Genomic DNA, 24,480 nt, shown 5'->3' with positions numbered 1-24,480 from the left:
AAAACCTCACCGGACCCGAACCAATCACCCCGACAAGTCACATAACAACTCTAGAGCATAAATTGGGCAATAAATGAGGGAACGAGGTTGTAATACTCAAAATGACCAGTCGGGTCATTACATTCTCCCACTCTTAAACAATCGTTCATTCTCGAACGGGTTTAGAATTATACTTGGAGTCTCAAATAGGTGTGGATATTTGCTCCGCATCTCCAGCTCCGTCTCCCAAGTAGCTTCTCCGACTGGCTGGCCTCTCCACTGCACTTTCACTGAAGCTATGTTCTTTGATCTCAACTTTCGAACCTGCCGGTCTAAAATGGCCACCAGCTCCACATTATAAGTAAAATTACCATCCAAATGCACTTTGCTGAAATACAAAACATGAGACGGATCTCCGACATAATTCCAGAGCATAGATACATGAAACACTAGATGAACACCCGATAGACTAGGTGGCAAGGCAAGTTCATAAGCCACCTATACAATCTTCTTAAGCACTTCGAACGACCCAATATACCGAGGGCTCAACTTGCCCTTCTTCCCGAACCTCAACACACCTTTCATGGGTGAAATATTGAGCAGAACCTTCTCCCCAACCATGTATGCAACATCACGGAAATGCTTCTGTCTAGACTGCACCGTGCGAAGCCGCTCCGGAATCAATTTAACCTTCTCCAAAGCGTCCTGAACCAAATCAGTACCCAATAGCCTAGCCTCCCCCGGCTCAACCCAACCCACCGGAGACCGACACTGTCTCCCATACAAAGCCTCATACAGAGCCATCTGAATGCTCGATTGGTAGCTGTTATTGTAAGCAAACTCTGCCAGTGGTAGAAATTGATCTCAAGAACCCCCAAAATCAATGAACCAATATACCTAATTCTTGCTACACTGTTCTCCAAAACTGTGATGTGAACTGTGTGCCCCGATCTGAAATGATGGACACTGGCACACCGTGTAGGCGAATAATCTCGCGGATATAAATCTCAGCCAACTGCTCCGAAGAATAAGTAATACCGACTGGAATAAAATGTGCGGACTTGATTAACCAATCTACAATCACTCAAACAGCATCGAACTTCCTCAAAGTCCGTGGGAGCCCAACTACGAAGTCCATGGTAATACGCTCCCATTTCCACTCCAGAATTTCAAGTCTCTAAAGTAATCCGCCCGGTCGCTGAAGCTCGTACTTCACCTGTTGACAATTTAAACACCGAGCTACAAACCCAACTAAACTCTCTGTCGTAAGACTCAAGGCATCGACCACCACATTGGCCTTTCCGGGATGATAGAAAATGGTTATATCATAATCCTTAAGCAACTCCAACCACCTCCACTATTGCAAATTAAGATCCTTCTATATAAACAGATGTTGTAGACTCCGATGATCGGTATAAACCTCACAATGGACACCGTACAAATAATGCCATCAAATCTTCAAGGCATGAATAATAGCTGCTAACTCAAGGTCGTGGACCGGATAATTCTTCTCATGTACCTTTAACTGCCTGGACGCATAGGCAATCACCCTACCATCTTGCATCAGCATTGCACTGAGACCAATATGCGATGTGTCACAATACACAATATAAGGGTGTTTGTCATATTTGGCCTTTGTGAGAAATGTTGATGCAGATAATCCTACTATTGATTCAGTACCAGTCGTGCGAGACTTTTCGGATATATTTCCTGCATACCTGTCGGGTATGCCACCCGATAGGGATATTGATTTCGGTATTGACTTGATGTCGGGCACACAGTCCATTTCTATTCCTCCGTATTGTATGGCACCAGCTGAATTGAAAGAATTGAAAGAGCAACTTCAGGAACTTCTTGATAAGGGGTTTATTAGGCCTAGTGTGTCGCCTTGGGGTGCACCGGTTCTGTTTGTGAAAAAGAAAGATAGTACTATGCGGATATGCATCAATTACATGCAACTAAAACAAAGTTACAATCAAGAATAAGTATCCTTTGCCGCGTATTGATGATTTATTTGACTAGCTTTAAGGAGCGATGGTATTCTCCAAATTTGATTTGAGATCTAGGTATCACCAGTTGGAAATTTGGGATTCAGATATTCTAAAGACGGCATTTAGGACTCGTTATGGTCACTACAAATATCTCGTGATGTCTTTTGGGCTGACCAACGCCCCAGCAGCATTTATGCACTTGATGAATAGTGTATTCTAGTCGTATCTCGATTCATTTGTCGTAGTATTTATTGATGATATCCTACTGTACTCACGTATCCAAGAGGAGCATGCACAACACTTGGGTATTGTATTACAAAGGCTGAGAGAGGAGAGGCTTTATGCCAAATTCTATAAGTGTGAGTTCTGGCTTAGTTCGGTGTAATTCTTAGGACACATAGTGTCTAGTGAAGGAATTAATGTGGATCCAAAGAAGATAGAGGCGGTTCAGAGTTGGCCCATGCCATCTTCAGCTACTGAGATTCGGAGTTTTCTCGGCTTAGCCGGTTATTATTGTCTCTTCGTGGAGGGTTTCTCGTCTATTACGATGCATATGACTAAATTGACCCAGAAAGGTGCTCCGTTCAGGTGGTCGGATGAGTGTGAAGAGAGCTTTCAGAAGTTTACAGTGGTCCTTCAAATAAGAAATTACCCTGCTGGGATCATAATCTAAAGAACCTCTCCATTCGACCTTCGGCAACCCCGGCATTGCCAACGTCACAGTTTTTGTGTGACAGTCCAAAATAACATGACATGGAGACAACCAATTCATACCCAAGATTACATCGAAATCAACCATACTGAGCAATAAGAAATCAACTCTAGTCTCCATTCCCCCAATAGTTACCACACACGACCGGTATACACGGTCCACAATAATAGTATCGCCCACCGGCGTAGATACACGAACAGGTGAAACTAAGGACTCACAGGGCATATCCACATAATGAGTAAAGTACGATGATACATACGAATAAGTAGAACCAGGGTCAAATAATATAGAAGCTTCCCTGTAGCACACTGAGACAATACTTGTGATCAATCTGAGGCAACGACATCTGGCCTGGCAGGAAAAGCATAGAATCGGGCCTGACCGCCGCCTGATCGGCCTCCCCCTCATGGGCGACCCCTAGCTGACTGAGCCCCACCCCTAGCTGACTGGTCGGTGGCGAAGGAACTGGTGCTGAAGTCGTAGTCTGACTCCTCTGCTGCACTGGACCTCCCGATCGACGATGACACTGCCTCCACATATGCCCAAACTCCCCACACTCAAAGCAACTCCCCAGTACTGGTGGTGGTAAGGATTGAATCGGGACCTGAGAACCAGAATAACTGCTAGAAGCACCGAGTGCAAATAAACCCTGAACTGAAGGGGCACGGGACGAACTCTAGGTTGGAAGGGCACTGAGAGAAAACTGACCCTGATGAGAACTGTATGAACCATGGCTGGATGATGCACCACGGTGAACTGGACGACCCGTCTGAGCGTGCCTATAAGGACGACCCCTGCCGTGGTAAAACTGACCCCCTAAAGGAACACCGCTAAAACCACCCGGTCAGTGGGAACCATCTCTATCTGCCGAGCAATGTCAACAACCTCATCAAAAGTAGCACCAGATATCCTCTCCCTAGTCATAAGTAACCGCAACTGATATGTAAGGCCATCAATGAACCTCATAATCCTCTCCCTATCAGTGGGAACCAATCAAACTGCGTGACAAGCCAACTCAAAAAATCATATCTCGTACTGCGTCACAGACATGCCATCCTAACATAATTGCTCAAACTATCTACACAGCTCCTCTCTGCGAGACTACGCCAGGAACTTCTCCAAAAATAAAATGGAGAACTCTTGCTATGTAAGTGGTACTGCACCGACCAACCTGTACCTCTCATAATCCTCCCACCATCTGTAGGCAGCCCCAGAAAACTGAAAAGTAGTGAACTAGACTCCACTGGTCTCTAGAATACTCGCTGTCCGAAGCATTCACTAGTACTTATCCAGAAAACCCTGAGCATCTTCTGACTCAGCACCGCTAAATGATGGAGGTCGAAGCCTCCCAAATCTCTCAAGTATCCTCTGCTCATCATCAGCCATAACGGGGACTACCGGGGCCTGAGCACCTGCAGCCGGCTAGGATGGTAGTGCCCCCAGTATCTGAAGTCTCTGCACTACCTGCTCTGGAGTACAGGCAACAGGGGTATGAGTACCTCCCCCGGCCTGAGAAGTGGCTGGTGCGGCCTGAGCCGAAACTACCTGAGCAAGGCCAGTGCAAACTGTCAATATCTATGCTAGAGCCTCTTGAAGGCCTGAAATTACAATAGGTGCAGCTGGTGCCTGAGCTGGTCCCGCCGGCTCAACTATATCTGGAATCTGCTCCTGAGCTAGAGCAACTGGTGGTGCTACAGGTGCTGCTCCAACTGCTGTACGAGCAACACCTCGACCTCTACCTCGGCCCTGGCCTCTACTACGACCCTGGCCTCTACTACGACCCCGGCCTCTCGCGACCCTAACTGGTGGCATTGGTGGCTGACCATCCGATCCGGTAGTACGTGTCATCACCAACTGTGAGAGAATAGAATAACAGAAATTTAGTTACCGGAATCAACAAATTCGCACGACAGAATACAAGAAAGTGAAATTTTCCTAAGGGTTCGGCAGCCTCTCGAAGATAAGTACAAACATCTCTGTACCGATCCGTAAGACTCTACTAAACCTGCTCATGACTCATGAGATCTATGTAACCTAGGCTCTGATACCAACTTGTCACGACCCAAAATCACACATGTCGTGATGACGCCTATCTTAATACTAGGCAAGCCGACAACCTCAATAAATCACGATTTCCTTTAAGTTTGAAAACATAATATTTAAATACAATACCAGAAATCTCGCAAATACCGATACAAACACTCCCAAAAATCGGTGTCACTGAGTATATGTGCATCTAAATGATAGCAATGTCTGACTGACTAAACACTGTCTGAAAATATAGAACAGTACAAAAACTAAAAGGAAAGAGAGTCAAGGTCTGCGGATGTCAAGCAGCTGCCTCGATAGTCTCCAACAGATAAAGCTTCAAAAAAACTAGCAATCACTGTGTCCGGAAGTACCTGGATCTGCACAGGAGGTGCAGGGTGTAGTATGAGTACAACCAACTCAGCAAGTAACAATACTAAATAGAGAGTTGAAGATAGTGACGAGCTTCACGGCTAAGTCCAATTACAGTAATTTCCAACATAAGAAGATATGCATTCGTTCATGTTTAACATTTAAAACTCAAACAGTAATTTCTTATCAAATTCGACTGAAACAGAAGATAATGTCTTTCAAAAATTTTCAAAACAGTGATATATGACAACTGAAGTGCAAAAATAATGAAATCAATGCATCATCTCAAAGTAATAGTCACTCAATCCTCCCATTCACTCCAACATCACAATCACTCTTTCCTCACTGTCACTCATTCCTCTCAATCACTCAACACTCGACACTCGCACTCAGTAGGTACCTGCGCTCACTGGGGGTGTGTATAGACTCCGGAGGGGCTCCTTCAGCCCAAGCGCTATAACAAGCCAATCATGGCATATAACAATGAAACATGTTGCGGCGTGCAACTCTATCCCATAAATATCCTCACAATCAGGCCATCGACCTCACTCAGTCATCAACTTCTCCAGTCTCTCGGGCTCTCAAAAATCATGATAAGCAGCCCAAATAGCAATGATATTATGCATCAATAAAGAACAATAGAGACTGAGATGTAATGTGCAAGTAAAATTGTGACTGAGTGCAAAATAGCAATTTAGTAGATAATTTACATGTACACTACCTCTGGGTCCCTACAGTGTCAACACACATCTTAATCATGATTTATAGTTCGATTTCTCAAATACGTAAAAAATGTACGGATATCAACAAATTATTCAACCATACAGTTACATGGAATTTCTCAAGACACAATTCCTACGGTGCACGCCCATACGCCAGTCACCTAGCATGTGTGTCACCTCAAAACCAATCACATATCACAAAATCTGGGGTTTCATACCCTCAAGACAAAATTTAGAACTGTTACTTACCTCAAACCGTGAAATTCTTTATTCTGCAATGCCTTTGCCTCGCGAATCGAACTCCAAATGCCTCTAATCTAGCCACAAATAATTCGATTTAGTCAATATAAATTATAGGAATTAATTCCATATAAAAATACTAATTTTCCAACAAAAATCCGAAATTGCACCCAAAATTCACCCGTGAGGCCCACATCTCGGAACCCGACAAAACATACAAAATAAGAACGCTCATTCAACTACGAGTCCAACCATGTGCATTTTACCAAATTCCGACATCAGCTCAACCCTCAAATCTTCAAATTAAACCAAGAGGGTTTTCTAAATTTTCCAACTTAATTCACCGATTAAATGTTAAAAACAACAATGGATTCGGGTAATTTGACCAATATTGAGTTAAGAACACTTACCAAATTGTTTTCCTTGAAAATCTCCGGAAAATCGCCTCCTTCCGAGCTCCAATTCGTCAAAAATGGAAAATAGGACGAAGTCCCATTTTCAGAACTTAAACTCTCTGCCCAGCGATTCCTTCTTCGCGAACGCGGCCCTTGCCTCGCGATCGCGAAGCACAAAAATATGCTTCCCCAATTTCTTCTTCGTGAATGCGAGATCCTACTAGCGAACGTGATGGTTAACGACCCCAGGCCTTCGCGAACGTAGGCCAACGCGTTTGGTCCAAACCCGGCTCCCTCTCTTTTTCGCGACAACCCTCTCGCATTCACGATGCACAACCTACCCAACCTTTCACGAACGCGAAGAGCAAATCTTGCATGTCCCTCAATTCCTCTTTGCGAACGCGAGACTCCTCTCGCAAACACGATGAAGTAAACCAGATAGTGCATCAGAAATATTCCAGCAAAGCTACAAGTCTAAAAATTGATCTGTTAACCCTCTGAAACTCACCTGAGGCCCTTGGGACCTCAACAAAATACACCAACAAGTCCTAAAACATCATACGAATTTAGTCGAAACCTCAAATCATATCAAACAATGCTTAAAACCACGAATCATATCCTAATTCAAGCATAATTTAGCTACGGGCTTCGAAATAATTTTTCGGACACGCTCCTAAGTCCAAAATCACCATACGGAGCTATTGAAATCATCAAAACTCTATACTGGGGTGGTTTACACATAAGTCGACGTCCGATCACTATTTCAACTTAAGCTTTAAACCTTGGAACTAAGTATTCCAATTCATTTCAAAACCTTACCGGACCCGAACCAATCACCCCCGTAAGTCACATAACAACTGTAGAGCATAAATTGGGCAGTAAATTGGGGAACTGGCTTGTAATACTCAAAATAATTGGCCGGGTCGTTACAGCTGAACAGACACCAGCGTATCCTACTAGGGCCGTAAGAGGCCAGGGCCAAAGAATGGCACGTGCCGTAGCTAGGGCACCTGTCAGAGCAGTAGTCGAGGAGCCGCCAGTAGCTCCGGTTGGGGGATAGGCACCGGCGACACCTGTTGTTACCCTGGGACTTCAGGATAGTTTAGCACAGTTCCTGAACATGTTTGGTACATTAACTCGAGCAGGATTGATCTCTGTTGCACCAAATACTTCACAGATTAGGGGAGAAGTTCAGACTTCTACCACATGTACTCCAGAGCAACATGTTCACATTAGTCAGGTTCTGGGTGTGGTACCGATAACACCTGTTATTCTGGTTCAGCCCGAGGTCAGGCCAGAGATGTTAGAAGAAGAACAAAAGAGACTTGATAGATATAAGAGGTATAGCCCACCTACTGTTAGTGGCACAACTACCGAGGATGCCCGGGGATTTCTAGAAAAGTATCACCGTATTCCGCACCATGGGTATTATGGAAGTGAGTGGAGTTGCCTTTACTACATTTTAACTGTCAGGAGCAGCATATCAATGGTGGCAAGTTTTTGAAGAGGGTAGACCAGTCGATGCAACACCACCAACTTGGGCTCAATTTTCAGAGATGTTTTTGAAAGAGTTTGTTCCCTAGACTCTCCAAGATGTGTGGCGCACAGAGTTTGAACGGTTACATCAGGGCACTATGACGGTGTCAAAATATGCTATCACGTTCAGTGAGTTAACTCGTCATGCACCTATTTTGTTTCATATAGTTAGAGAGCGAGTCCGCAGATTCATCGAAGGGCTCTATTATTATTTTTAAATATGTATGGCTCGAGAGTTGCAGTCTGATACTCCGTTTCAGCAAGTAGAGATTTCCAGGATGTTAGAACGTGTTTGAAGTAAGGAAATGGAGTCTACATGAGGCCATGAGGTCTCGAAATTTTATAGAATTTAGTGGATTGTACTCTGTAGCTATCACTTATCATGGCGGAGGCTTGGGCAGTTAGTCAGCCTAGTCCATAATTCAGAATACTCGCAATGCTCTAGTTAGAACTTTTAGTGCACCACCGGTATGATGTTCTTACAGTGGTTATTCTAGATATCCGGCACAAACTCAGTATGAGCAGCCACGACCTCAGAGGGGTTGTTATGAGTGTGGTGATACTAGGCATATCATGAGAGATTGTCCCAGACTTGGGAGGGGTGGATTTCATCAGAACACTCAGGCTACAAGCTTTATTCCAGTTAATACTCCACATGCATAGCCAGTTAGGGGTGGAGGACAGGCGGGTAGAGGGCACCTAAGAGGTGGAGGCACGACCCATTGATATAATTGTTATGATATGGCTAAGGCTGCTACACCAGATGGTGTCGTTCTTATTTTGATTCAATTCTGATCATCGAGGTAAGACCTCCTATCATTCTCCATATAGGGCGAGTTTGTGATTTGTACACCACTCACGTATTTATCCCTGTTGGGATATTTGATGTTGTTATCCCGTGTCTATCATTTTGTTTTGCAAACTATTGAGGGCTATGAGTCAAAAAGTGACTTTCTGTTACTCACTACAGTGGGTTTTGGTATAATTTCGAGATAATTAATTTTAATTTTATGAATTATATGCCCTACCGGTATGAGGGTTCATTATGTGTTGTGAATTCTTTTGACGGAATTTATTAAAACAAGAAAAAGAAATGGAAAGTTTCAGTTGGCACAATGTGCATAATACTTGTGATTGAGAGTTGAGGATGGGATCCTCGCATTTTCATATGATTTTCATATGTTTAACCCGAGCTACGTGTCGCGGTGGAAGTTATATCATAATGAGATCTTTGTGATTAAATTCATGTGTTATAAATTCTCCCTTCGTCAAATTTAAAATTGTACTATGGTACTAATAAGGAGTCATGCCTATTAGACTTATTTGATAATTCTTGTATGTGTTTTTCTGTGCATATTTAGCCATTTCGTGCTGTAATTATTGAGTTTTAGCCCACGAGGTGAGTGTCCAGGTGGCGTTAAATGTGACTCATTAAGTCGGGTAAATAATTATGAGGTCTTCATGTCTCACATTTTGTTGTCAGTGTTGTGAAAACTCAAAATAAAGTTTTGGTTAATATGAGGTTAATTGACGATGCTGAAATTGATTATGAACAACTATTATGACCAGAGATGTGGTTATATGTAACGATTCGGCCGATCGTTTTGAGTATTACAATCCCATTTTCTCATTTACTGCTCAATTTGTGCTTTACAGTTATTATATAACTTGTCGGGGTAATTGGTTCGGGTCCAGTGAGGTTTTGGAATGAATTGGAACACTTAGTTCCAAAATTTAAAGATTAAGTTAAATTAGTTATCCGGATATTGATTTATGTGTAAACGACCCCGGAATAGAATTTTGATGGTTCCAATAGCTCCATATGGTGATTTTGGACTTAGGAGATTGTCCGAAAAGTTATTTGGAAGTCCGTAGTTAAATTAGACTTGAAATGGCTAAAACAAAAATCTAAGTTTGGAAGTTTGACTGAGGAGTTGACTTGTTGATATCGGGGTCGGAATCCAGTTCTAAAAATTTTCATAGGTCTGTTATGTCATTTATGACTTGTGTGCAAAATTTGAGGTTAGTCGGACTTGATTTGATTGGTTTCGACATCGAATGTAGAAGTTATTATTTTCTTAGTTTCATTAGGCTTGAATTTGGTTTGATTCGTGTTTTTAGCGTTGTTTGATGTCATTTGAAGGCTCGACTAAGTTCGTATGATATTTTAGGACTTGTTGGTGTATTTGGTTGAGGTCCCGGGGGCCTCGGGTGAGTTTCGGATGGTTAACAGATCTAAAATTTGGACTTAGGAAAATCTAGAAATTTTGCTTCTGGTGTAACCGCACCTGCGAAGCTTTGACCCCAGGTGCGACACCGCAGGTGCGCAATGACCATCGGAGAAGCGGCCAGGAGTGAAGGGCAGGGCAGGTTGTGCAGGTGCAAAGATTTTTCCGCACCTACAAGGTCGTAGATGCGGCTGATTGATCGCAAAAGCGGAAATGGGGGAGGGGGAGTTTGGAATCGTCGCAGAAGTAGATAGCTTCTTCGCAAAAGCGTGTCCGTAGAAGCAGTTAAAATACCGCAGATGCGAAAGCCCTGGCAGTATACATTTTGAAGGGGTTTCGAGTTTTGCCATTTTTGGGCTTTCAAGCACGGTTTTGGGGCGATTTTCAGAGGGAATTCACGGGAAAACATGAGGTAAGTCACTTGTGATTATTTCTACTCCATAATATTGAATTATCATCAAATAATCCGACTAGATTACGTGTTTTTGAGGTTTAAATCGGGAATTTGGACCTAGGGATTTCAAAATAAGAATTTAAGATTTGGAGGTCTAGTTGATGTCGGAAATGGGTAAATTTGGTATGGTTGGACTCGTGGTTGAATGAGTGTTCATATTTTGTAACCTTTGTCGAGTTCCGAGATGTGAGCCCCACGGGTGATTTTTGAGTGCGATTTCGGATTTTATTGAAAATTTTATATTTTCATATGGAATTAATTCCTATAATTTGTATTAACTAAATCGAATTAATTGTGTCTAGATTCGAGACGTTCGGAGGCCGATTCACGAGGCAAGGGCATAGCAGAATAAGTAATTTTACGGTTTGAGGTAAGTAACATTTTTAAATTTGATTCTGAGGGTATGGATCCCCGAATTTTATGTTATATCAATTGTTGGAGGTGACACACATGCTAGGTGACGAGCGTGTGGGCGTGCACCATAGAATTTTTTACTCGAATAAATTCTATGGAGTTATAAAAATTAAAGAATCATGTTATTATCTGAATATTCTCCACGTGTTAGGAAAATTGAGCTAAGACTCGTATTAAAGATCATGTTTAGGCTACGTGCCGATATTTTGGGACCCATAGGGTCGTGTTGCTGTTGAATTTAACTATTTTAAAATTTACATTTCATACTCAGTCATGTTCATCAATTGTGAGAATATTTGTGGGATCAGGGCTGCCCGTCTGCAACATGCCATATCGGCTTTATATATATTATTATTATTATTATTATATGAATCGAGGTTGCCCGCCTGCAGCAGGCCCTATCTTTCGGAGCCATAGGAAAAATAATCGTCGAATTCGGACATTGTATGAGAGAGTAAGCCCATTTCCGTGTCAAGAAAGATTTCTCGTCGCCACCAGCATCCAGGGTAGCGTGGGGCGCTAGCCCTGGCGCTGGGAATTTTTGGGATTCTAGAAATGGCGCCACAAGCAGCGCCCCACGCCACCTGTGGCAATACTGACATAAACCACTATAAACAGGGAGTTTTGCCATTTTTAACAAAAATAGAGTTGGGGAGCTCAGTATGGGCAATTTTCAGAGGGGGTATTCACAAATTTGAACAGTGTAAGTGTTATTTATCCTATATCATTTATCTATCATGATTCCATACTTATTTATATCATGAATCCGTGAATTTAATTGAAGAAATTCAGATTTTTGTAAAATCTTCCAAAAATAAAAAAAATGGAGATTTGAAAGGCAATCCGATGTCGGAATTCGATAATTTTTGTACGGGTGAACTCGTATCGAAATGGGTTTTAGGATTCTGTTATTTTTCGTCGGATTCCAAAAAGTGGGCTCCACATTGACTTTTTCGAAAATGACTTAAATTAAGTCTCTGTCGTATTGTGAATAATTTCTAAAGCTCAAATTGAATTGTTAGTAAATAAATTGCTAAGTTTGATTGGTTTGGAGACAAATTTGAAAGGCAAAGTCGTGGTTGAGCTTTGAGTTAATTTTTGGTTTGAGGTTACTGCGGAAGCCGAATATACAGAGAGTGAATAAATCACAACTACTATATCTAAAGGTAGTTAATAAATAGTAAATAAGACAATAATAAAAAGAACACCAGAAATTTACGAGGTTCGGCAAAATTTGATTTTTGCCTAGTCCTCGGACACAATCAACTCAAATTTATTTCACTCCAAAAATACAGGTGAAGTACTACAAGAGAGAAAGAAGATTCAAATGCCTTAGGAGATAAGAAGGCAAGTGAGAGATGTTTACAAATGAACAAAACCCTTGCTATTTATAGAAGGTAAATGGCCTTAATAATGTCATGCATGACATCATATTAAGTGTGATCATGCAATGTAAATGCATGAAAAATGCATCTACCAATTTCTTCCTAAAAGGAGGCTTCAAATGTTCGCACTAGTTCACATTAATCTTGTCAAATTCAATAAATCTCCAAGCTGGCAAGATTCTATTTTTTTAATTTTCTCTCACTGATAAATTTTGATTGTGTCTTCAACTTCAATCTTCAAAGTTCAACAATGTTGATCAAGTTCAAACAATGTTGAAACTTGATCGCAGTCACTACTTTTGTTAGCATGTCGGCAGGGTTGACTGTAGTCCGAATATTCTGCACCATGACTCCACCTTCTATAATATCTCGTACAAAGTGATATCGAACATCAATGTACTTCGTCCTTGCATGATAAACTTGGTTCTTTGCTAATTGGATAGCACTCTGACTATCACAAAATAGTGTGATGCTTTCTTGACCAATACCAAGCTCTCTAAGCAACCCTTGAAGCCAAATTGCCTCCTTTACAGCCTCCGTAATTGCCATGTACTCTGCCTCAGTAGTAGACAAAGCAACCGTTGACTGCAAAGTAGACTTCCAACTAACTGGTGCATTTGCAAAAGTTAAAACATAACCAGTAGTTGATCTACGCTTGTCCAAATCACCCGCATAATCCGAGTCACAATATCCAACCAAATACTGACTATCTTCCTGCTCAAAAATCAATCCAACATCTACAGTATTACGAATATACCGTAGAATCTATTTCACAGCTTGCCAATGCTCCTTTCCTGGATCATGCATATACCTGCTTACAACTCCGATAGCATGTGAAATATCAGGTCTTGTGCAAACCATTGCATACATCAAGCTACCAACGACATTCACATATGGCACTCTTGACATATACTCTCGTTCAGCTTCATTCTTTGGCAACATAGAAGCACTAAGCTTAAAGTGAGGAGCAAGAGGAGTTGCTAACCGACTTCGTGTTCTCATTCATGCCAAATCGATCGATTACTTTCTTCAAGTATTCTCTCTGAGATAGATAGAGTTTCTTTGAATGTTTATCTCTTTTTATCTCCATGCCAAGAATTTTCTTCGCCTCATCCAAATCCTTCATCTCAAACTCCTTTCTTAGTTGAATCTTCAACTTCTCAATTTCCTCTTGACTTTTGGAAGCTATCAACATATCATCAACGTATAGGAGAAGATATATGAAAGATCCATCTTCAAGCTTGCGCAAAGACACACAATGATCGTATTTGCCTCTTTTGTACTTCTGCTACAATATAAACTTGTCAAATCGTTTGTACCATTGTCTAGAAGATTGTTTCAATCCGTACAATGATTTTTCAAGTTTGCACACCATATTTTCCTTTTCAACAACTTTGAATCCTTCTCGCTGATTCATATAGATTTCCTCTTCCAAGTCTCCATGTAAAAATGCAGTTTTTACATCTAACTGAACTAGTTCCAAATTCAACTGTGCTACCAACGACAACAAAACTCTAATGGAGGAGTGTTTCATGATTGGAGAAAATACCTCATTGTAATCAATTTCCTCCTTTTGAGCATACCCTTTGGCCACCAATCTTGCTTTGTAACGAACATCTTCTTGGTTAGGAAATTCTTCTTTCTTTGCAAATACCCATTTGCACCCAATTGCTTTCTTTCCCTTCGGGAGATTGGCCAATTTCCATGTGCGATTCTGATGAAGGCCTCCACTTATCTTCTTCTAAACTTTGGACTACGTCTTTATAAGTGGTAGGAACACCATCAGCTACAATTGAGGCTGCACAAGCCACCGTCTCTATGAGACGAACAGGTTTTTTTGTTGTTCTTTTTGGCTTGGTGGTTGCTATTGATTTAAGTTGTTGTTGAGGTTCCTGAATTAGAATCTCCCTCTATGCTGACTCTTCTTCCAGGGGAAAGTCTTCTATTGTTTCCTCGTTTTCTCCCTTTGTTAGGAAAATTAATTTTCCCTCAAACTCCACCTGCTTTGAAGCACCATCAGTTTATTTGAAATCTTCAACTGTCACCTTATCTGTTATGGCAGATTCATCAAAGGTAACATCTCTGCTGAATATAATTTTTCTTTTCTTTGGACACCATAAGAGGTATCCTTTGACTCCAGAAGTAATCCCCATAAATATAGATTTCTTTGCTCTTGGATCCAATTTTGACTCTTTCACATGATAGTATGCAATTGAGCCAAATACATGCAAAAAACTATAATCTTCAATAGGTTTTCCATACCATTTTCAAATGGTGTCTTGCCATCAATAGCGGCAAATGGTAGACGATTAATGAGGTGGCATGCATATGTTATTGTCTCAGCCCAAAATTATTTTCCCAAGCTAGCATTGGACAATATACACCGAACCTTCTCCAGCAAAGTCTGGTTCATGCGTTCTGCCACTCCATTCTATTGTGGTTTATTTCTGATGGTGATGTCATGACCCAAAATCTAACCCGCCGTGATGGCGCCTATCGTGATACTAGGCAAACCGACCTTTCCAAAACACTTTCAAAATTTAACAGAGATGAATTAAGACATTTAAAATAATCGGAGTTTTTCATAAAAACGGGGGCAAAGCCCAAATAAAACATAAGTGCGGAAAAATAGCCCGACATCGGGGTGTCACTGAGTCATGAGCCTCTGACAACCAATCTAGAAATAGAGTCTACTACAGTCTGTGCCAAATTCCAATACAAGATAGAAAAGATAATACGAAAGGAGAAACAAGGACTACGGACACCGGCAGCTACCTCGTAAGTCTCTGATAATTAGCTCTCGCATGAACTCAGCGACCGCCAGAACCGTACACACCTGGATCTGCACATGAAGTGCAGGGTGTAGCATGAGTACAACTAACTCAGCAAGTAACAAAATTAAATAAGGAACTGAGAAGTAGTGACGAGCTATAAAAATACAGTTCATTTCAAAAAATTTCGCAAAGAGTGAACATGCTTTCAAATCTGGTGGTGTAAGTCAAATTAATTCGAGCCCAAGTAAAACAGATATGAATCTTCTAGAAATTTCTCAACAACAACAGATAACAACTAAGTGCAACAATAAATAAGAGAGAGTACAGCCTCTCAAGGCAGCACTCACTCAACTTTTCTCAACAGCTCATACTCTCGGCTCTCAGCCCTCAATACACACTCTCAATAGGTACCTGCGCTCACTGGGGGTGTATAGACTCCGTAGGGGCTCCTTCAACCCAAACTCTATATTGCTGCGGCGCACAACTTGATCCAATATTGTTGTGGCGTGCAAACTGATTCAATATTATTGCGGTGTGTGTGTGTGTATATATATATATATATAGCCCGAAGTCTTGTTGCGGCATGCAACCCGATCCAATATTGTTGCGACGTGCAACCCGATCCAATATTGTTGCGGCGTGCAACCCGATCCAATATACCTCACAGCTCGCAGCTCGGCACTTAGGACCTATCTCAGTCACTAACCTCTCCAGCACTACGGGCTCACAGAATATCATGATAATTAACCCAAACAGAGAATACGACAAGTATCAATAAGAAGTGAGAGGGAACAGAGATATAACACACAAGTAAGACTGTGACTGAGTACAAGATAACAATTAGCAGTCAATTCAACAAGTATTCCACCGCTGCAGGTCTTAACAGTGATATCATATGGCCTAAGCATGGTTTCTAACATGAAAGGCAGTCAATTGCTCAAAGACAAGGAAAAACAAGTAATAACAATGGCTATTCGACTTTATAGTCTCACGGGACGGACCAAGTCACAATCCCTCACGGTGCACGCTCACACGCCTGTGACCTACCATGTGCGTCACCTCCAAATATTCACATCATACAAATTCTCGGGGTTTCATACCCTCAAAACCAGATTTACAACTGTTACTTACCTCAACCGCGCAGAAATCCTACTCTGAAATGCCTTTGCCTCTCGAATCGGCCTCCAAATGCCCCGAATCTAACCACAAACAGTACAAGATAATCAATATTGGCTAAAAGGATCAATTCCACAAGAAAACTACTAAAATATAGTCCAAAATCCGAAATCGGCTCAACCCCCCCGAGACCACATCTCACAACCCGGCGAAAGTCACAAAACCCGAAAGCACATTCACTCACGAGTCTAACCATACCAAATTTATCAAAATCCGACCTCAATTGCCCCTCCAGAACCCCAAAATTTACTCTCCAATTCCCAAGCCCTAATCTCCCAAATCTCACCTCAAACACTCACCAACTAGGTGTAAAATTAGTGGGAAAATACCATTATTGAAGATAAATAAGCATAAGGAACTTACCTCAATGATTACTTTGAAATCTCTCTCAAAATCCCCAAAATCCGAGCTCAAAAATGATGAAAATCGTGAAAAATCTCGAAGTGTTCTATTTATAGGTTCTGCCCAGACTTTTTGCACCTGCGACTCCATTTCTGCATCTGCGGAGCCGCATCTGCGGGCAAAGCCCCGCTTCTGTGGAAAAATCACTAAACTCTGCCTCCGCTCCTACGATCAAGTGACCGCATCTATGCTCTTCGCGGGTGCGTGAACTGCATCGCACCTGCGGTCCTAAATCCGCTTTTGCGACCATCGCATGTGCGGTAATGACATCGCACCTGTGTCCTCTGCCCATATCCTCCTTAGCCGCATCTGCGGTTCCCGCTCCGTAGGTGCGGTTACACCAGTAGCAGCAACTTTAGCTGCAATTCCTCAACTCCCATCAAGCCGTTAACCACCCGAAATCACCCCGAGGCCTCCGGGACCTCAACCAACCATACCAACAAGTCATATAACCCCATGCAAACTTAGTCGAACCTTCAAATCACTCAAGACAACATCAAAACACCAATTACACCCGGATTCAAGCCTAAAGAAATTCTAAATTTTCAAATTCCACAAACGACGCCGAAACCTACCAAACCACGACCGATTGACCTTAAATTTTACACACGATTAAAAAATGACACCACGAACCTATTCTAACTTTCAAAAATCCAATCCGACCCCAATATCAAAATTTCCACTGCCGGCCAAAATCGCCAAAATTCCAACTTTTGCCAATTCAAGCCTAATTCTACTACGGACCTCCAAAACACATTATGGACGCGCTTCTTAGTCCAAAATCACCTAACGGAGCTAACGGAACCATAAAAATTCAAATTTGAGGTCGTTTTCCCACAAGTCGATGCTCGGTCGACTTTTCCAACATAAGCTTCTAATTAAGAGACTAAGTGTCTCAATTCACTCCAAAACCACTCCGGACCCAAACCAACCAACCCGGTAAGACATAATACAGCTATAAAGCACAAAAGAAGTAGAAATGGGGGAAACAGGGCTATAACTCTCAAAATACCGGCCGAATCGTTACATCCTCCCCCTCTTAAACAAACGTTCGTCCTCGAACGGGTCTAGAAACATACCTGGAGTCTCAAATAGGTGTGGATATCTGCTCCGCATATCCCGCTCGGTCTCCTAAGTGGCCTCCTCCACAGGCTGACCTCTCCACTGCACCTTGACTGAAGCTATATCCTTTGACCTCAACTTCCGAACCTGCCACTCCAAAATAGCCACCAGCTCCACAACATAAGTCATATCACCATCCAACTGAACCGTGCTAAAATCCAAAACATGGGATGGATCACTGATATACTTCCAGAGCATAGAAACATGAAATACTGGATGCACACTCGACAAGCTAGGTGGCAAGGCAAGCTTGTAAGCCACCTCCCCGATCCTCTGACGTACCTCAAAAGGCCCAATGAACCGAGGGCTCAACTTGCCCCTCTTCCCAAACCGCATAACACTTTCATGGGTGATACCTTCAGCAGAACCTTCTCCCCGACCATGAAAGACACATCACGGACCTTCCTATCAGCATAGCTCTTCTGCCTAGACTGCGCCGTGCTAAGCGGCTCCTGAATCAATTTCACCTTGTCTAATGCATCTTGGACCAAGTCTGTACCCGAGATCCTAGCCTCACCCAGCTCAAACCATCCCACCGGAGATCTACACTGCCTCCTATATAAAGCCTCGTATGGAGCCATTTGAATGCTCGACTGATAACTATTGTTATATGCAAACTCTGCGAGCGGCAGAAACTGGTCCCATGAACCCCCAAAATCAATGACACAAGCGTGTAACATGTCCTCCAATATCTGGATAGTGCATTCGCATTGTCCGTCTGTCTGAGGGTGAAAGGTTGTGCTCAACTCAACCTGATTACCCAACTCTCGCTGCACGCCCCTCCAAAACTGCGATGTAAACTGTGTGCCTCTATCTGAAATGATAGAAACTGGGACACCATGAAGGCGAACAATCTATCGGATGTAAATCTCAGCTAACAGCTCTGAAGAATAAGTAGTACCAACTGGAATGAAGTGCGCAGACTTGGTTAGCCGATCCACAATCACCCAAATAGCATCGAACTTCCTCGAAGTCCATGGGAGCCCAACTACGAAATCCATGGTGATCCGCTCCCACTTCCACTCTGGGATCTCTAACCTCTGAAGCAAGGTACCCGGTCTCTGATGCTCATACTTAACTTGCTGACAGTTGAGACACCTAGCCACAAACCCAACCATGTCCTTCTTTATCCTCTTCCACCAATAGTGTTGTCTCAAATCCCGGTACATCTTTGCGGCACCCGGATGAATGGAATACCGCGAGATGTGGGCCTCCTCAAGAATTAACTCTCGAAACCTATCCACATTGGGCACACATATCCGGCCCTACATCCTCAACACGCCATCATCACCAATAGTCACATCTCTAGCATCACCTCACCGAACCCTGTCCTGGATGACGAGCAAATGGGGGTCATCATACTGACGCTCCCTGATACGATCATAAAGAGAAGACCAAGAGACCACACAAGCCAATACCCGACTCAGCTCTGAAATATCCAATCTGACAAGCTGTCTAGCTAAGGCCTGAACATCTAATCCCTAGGGTCTCTCTTTTGCTGGAAGATACGCTAAACTCCCCAAACTCTCCGCCCGGCGACTCAAGGCATCAGCCACCACATTGGCCTTCTCGGGATGGTATAAAATGGTGATATCAGTCCGTAAGAAGCTCCAACCACCACCGATGACGCAAGTTAAGATCCTTCTATTTGAACAGATGCTGCAAACTCCGATGATCAGTGTAAATCTCACAATAAACCTCGTACAGATAGTGCCGCTAAATCTTTAAGGCATAAACAATAGCTGCTAACTCAAGATCATGAACAGGATAGTTATTCTCATGGGTCTTCAACTGGCGCGAAGCATAAGAAATCACTCTACCCTCCTACATCAGAACACATCCAATACCTATCCGCGAGGCATCACAATACACTGTGTAAGAACCAGAAGCTGATGGTAGAACTAGAACTGGAGCTGTGGTCAAAGCAATCTTGATCTTTTGAAAGCTCTCCTCGCACTCATCCGCCCACCTGAATGGAGCACCCTTTTGGGTCAATTTGGTCAAGGGCAATGCAATAGATGAAAAACCCTCCACAAACTGACGTAATATCCTGCCAAACCAAGAAAGCCCCTAATTTCCGTGGCTGAGGACGGTCTGGGCCAACTCTGCACCACCTCTATCTTCTTCGGATCCACCTGAATACCCTCACTGGACACCACATGCCCCAAGAACTCCACTGAACCGAGCCAAAACTCACACTTGGAGAACTTTGCATAATGCTTCTCCTCCCTCAATCTCTGTAACACAATCCTCAGATGCTGGGTATGTTCCTCCTGGCTACGAGAGTACACCAGGATATCATCAATGAATACAATAACGATCGAGTCCAAATAAGGCTGAAACACACTGTTCATCAAATGCATGAATGTTGCTGGGGCGTTAGTCAGCCCAAAAGACATCACAAGGAACTTATAATGGCCATATCGGGTCCTAAAAGTTGTCTTAAGAATATCCGAATCCTGAATATTCAGTTGGTGATACCCTGACCTCAAATCAATCTTGGAGAACACCCTCGCCTCCTAAAGCTGGTCAAATAGATCATCAATACATGGCAAAGGATACTTGTTCTTGACAGTGACCTTGTTCAACTGCCTGTAGTCAATGCACATACTCATAGAACTATATTTCTTCTTTACAAATAGAACCGGTGCACCCTAAGGTGATACGCTAGGCCGAATAAACCTTTTATCAAGGAGTTCCTGAAGTTGTTCCTTCAACTCCAACTCTGCCGGTGCCATACGATACGGTGGAATAGAAATGCGCTGAGTGCCCGGCACCAAATCAATACCGAAGTCAATATCCCTGTCAGGCGGCATGCCCGGCAGGTCTGCACGAAACACATCCGAAAAATCACGCGCCACCAGAATAGAATCAATGGCAGGAGTCTCTGCACTAGCATCTCTCACAAAAGCGAAATAGGATAGACAACCCTTCTCAACCATCCGCTGAGCCTTCAAGTATGAAATCACTCTACTGGGAACATAGTCTATAGAACCGCTCCACTCAACTCTCGGCAACCCCAGCATTTCTAACCTCACAGTCTTAGCGTGACAATCTAGAACAACATGACATGGAGACAACCAATCCATACCCAATATCACATAAAATCACCATACTGAGCAGCAAAAGATCTACTCTGGTCTCCAGACCCCTAATAGTCACCACATATAACCGATATACGTAGTCCACAATAATAGTATCACCCACAGGAGTAGATACATAAGCAGATGAGACTAAAGACTCACGGGGCATATCTAGAAAATGAACGAAATATGAGGAAATATATGAATAAGTGAAACCAGGGTCAAATAATATAGAGTTATCTCTGTGGCAAACTGAGACAATACCTGTAATCACAGCATCTGAAGCAATGACATCTGGTCTGGCAGGGAGGACATTGAAATGGGCCTGGCCACCCCCTGATCTGCCTCCCCCTCTCGGGCGACCCTTAGCTGATTAGGCTCTACCCCGGGCTGGCTGAGCGGGTGGTGGAGGGGCTAGTGCTGATGACATAGACTGGCTCCTCTGCGGAGCTGGACCTCCCACTATACGGGGACACTCTCTCCTCATGTGACCAAACTCCCTACACTCATAACAACTCCCCGGTGCTGGTGCAGGGGACTGAAGGGAGCCCCGAGCACCGGGATAACTGGCAAAAGGACCTGGCATAGATGAACCCTGACCCGATGGAGCACGGGAGGAACTCTGTGCTGGGAGGGCACCGAGAGATGAACGACCCTGCTGATAACTATGAGAACCGCGGCCAGATGATACACCATGGTGACCTGGATGAATCGTCTGGGCATGTCTGAAAGGACGACCTCTACCGTGCTGGAATTGACCCCCAGAAGGAGCACCGCTAAATCCTCCCTATCCATGAGGCCTCTTGGCCTCCCTTTCAACCCTCTCCTGACTGTAAACCATCTCAATCTGACTAGCAATGTCGACAACCTCATCAAAAGTAGCACCAGACACTCTCTCTGGTCATAAGCAATCGCAGCTGATAAGTGAGGCTATCTATAAACCTCCTGATCCTCTCCCTGTCTGTGGGAACCAACCAGATAGCATGACAGGCCAACTCCGAGAATCGCATGAAAGGTAGTGAACGGGACCCTACTGGTCTCCAATATACCTGTTGTGCTGAGTATCCTCTGACACTTGTCCAAGAAACCCTGTGCATCCTCTCCCTCTGCACCACTGAAAGATGGAGGCTGGAGTCTCCCAAACTTCTCCAATCTACGCTGCTCATCCTCAGGCATAGCAGGAACCACATAGTCCTGAGCAGCTGTAATCGGCTGGGCTGGTAGTGCCCCCGGTGTCTGGAATCCTTGTACCACCTGCTCTAGTATGCGGGCAGCGGGAGTCTGAACACTTCCCCCGGTCTGAGAAATGGCTGCTGCGGCCGGAACAGAGACCTCCTGATCAAGACTGGTACAGGCGGTCAGAATCGAAGCTAAGGCCTCATGAAGGCCTGGAATCATAATAGGCACAAGTGGTGCCTGAGCTAGTGCATCAACAACTGGATTCTGGTCCTGATCTGGGGTAACTGGTGGATCTACAAGTACTACCCCAGCTGCTATGCGGGTTGGACCTCTGCCCCTACCGCGGCCTCTACCGTGACCTTGGCCTCTCGCGGCCCTGGCTGGGGGTACTGGTGTCTGTCCATCCTGCCGGATAGTACAAGTCCTCACCATCTGTGAGAGAATGAAACAACAAATGTTTAGTTACTAGAATCAACAAATTCGCACCACAAGAATTCAAGAATGTGGAGTTTCCTAAGGGTTCTGCAGCCTCTCGAAGATAAGTACAGATGTCTCCGTACCAATCCGAAAGACTCTACTAAACCTGCTCATGACTCGTGAGACCTATGTAACCTAGGCTCTGAAACCAACTTGTCACGACCCAAAACCTAACCCGTCGTGATGGCGTCTATCGTGATACTAGGCAAGCCGGACTTTCCAAAACACTTTCAAAATTTAACAGAGATGAATTAAGACATTTAAAACAACTAGAGTTTTTCATAAAAACAGGGGCAAAACCTAAATAAAACATAAATGCGGAAAAATAGCCCGACATCGGGGTGTCACTGAGTCATGAGCATCTGACAACCAATCTAGAAATAGAGTCGACTATAGTCTGTGCCAAATGCCAATACAAGATAGAAAAGATAATACGAAAGGAGAAATAAGGACTACAGACGCCGGCAACTACCTCGTAAGTCTCCGATAATCAGCTCGCGAACGAACTCAGTGACCGCCAGAATCGTACACACCTGGATCTGCACATGTTTTCAAATCCGGTGGTATAAGTCAATTCAGTTCGAGCTCAAGTAAAACAGATATGAATCTTCCAGAAATTTCACAACAACAACAGATAACAACTAAGTGCAACAATAAATAAAAGCAAGTACAGCCTCTCAAGGCAGCAGTCACTCAACTCATCTCAACAGCTCATACTCTCGGCTCTCAGCCCTCAATACACACTCTCAATAGGTACCTGCGCTCACTGGGGGTGTATAGACTCTGTTGCGGCGTGCAGCCCGATCCAATATCGTTGCGGTGTGTAACCTGATCCAATATTATTGCGGCGTGCAACCCGATCCAATATTTTTGCGGCATGCAACCCGATCCAAATATATATATATAGCCCGAAGGCTTGTTGCGGCGTGCAACCCGATCCATATACCTCACAACTCGTATCCAATATTGTTGTGGCGTGCAACCCGATCCAATATTATTGCGGCGTGCAACCTGATCCAATATACCTCACAGCTCGCAGCTCGGCACTCAGGACCTATCTCAGTCACTAACCTCTCCAGCCCCTCGGACTCACAGAATATCATGATAATTAGCCCAGACAGAGAATACAACAAGTATCAATAATAAATGAGAGGGAACAGAGATATAACACACAAGTAAGACTGTGAATGAGTACAAGACAACAATTAGAAGTCAATTCAACAAGTATTCGACCACTGCGGGTCTTAACAGTGATATCATATGGCCTAAGCATGGTTTCTAACATGAAAGGCAGTCAATTGCTCAAAGACAAGGAAAAACAAGTAATAACAATGGCTATTCGACTTTATAGTCTCACGGGACGGACCAAGTCACAATCCCTCACGGTGCACGCTGACACGCCCGTGACCTACCATGTGCGTCACCTCCAAATATTCGTGTCATACAAATTCTCGGGGTTTCATACCCTCAAAACCAGATTTACGACTGTTACTTACCTCAACCGCGCAGAAATCCTACTCTGAAATGCCTTTGCCTCTCGAATCGGCCTCCAAATGCCCCGAATCTAACCACAAACAGTACGAGATAATCAATATTGGCTAAAAGGATCAATTCCACAAGAAAACTACTAAAATATAGTCCTAAATCGAAATCGGCTCAACCCCCCCGGGCCCACATCTCTAAACCCGACGAAAGTCACAAAACCCGAAAGCCCATTCACTCACGAGTCTAACCATACCAAATTTATCAAAATCCGACCTCAATTTCCTCTCCAAACCCCCAAAATTTACTCTCTCCATTATTGAAGATAA

At 43.5% G+C, this 24,480-nt stretch overlaps 1 protein-coding gene across 1 annotated transcript in view; it reads right to left on the bottom strand.

Moving 5' to 3' along the window:
* The window catches only part of LOC142172134 (secreted RxLR effector protein 161-like), a 31,358-nt gene extending 17,900 nt beyond the window's left edge, over positions 1-13,458 (bottom strand). Inside the window, exons 1-2 of the mRNA XM_075235912.1 lie at positions 13,276-13,458; positions 12,945-13,170 (exon numbers count right to left, since the gene is read on the bottom strand). Coding sequence (XP_075092013.1) covers positions 12,945-13,170; positions 13,276-13,458 — 409 coding nt within the window. The remainder of the gene's footprint in view (positions 1-12,944; positions 13,171-13,275) is intronic.
* Positions 13,459-24,480: the final 11,022 nt, after the last annotated feature.

Source organism: Nicotiana tabacum, chromosome 17 (genome assembly GCF_000715075.1).
Source record: "Nicotiana tabacum cultivar K326 chromosome 17, ASM71507v2, whole genome shotgun sequence".
NCBI classification, from domain to species: domain Eukaryota; kingdom Viridiplantae; phylum Streptophyta; class Magnoliopsida; order Solanales; family Solanaceae; genus Nicotiana; species Nicotiana tabacum.
This window is presented reverse-complemented; position numbering and strand designations above follow the sequence as displayed.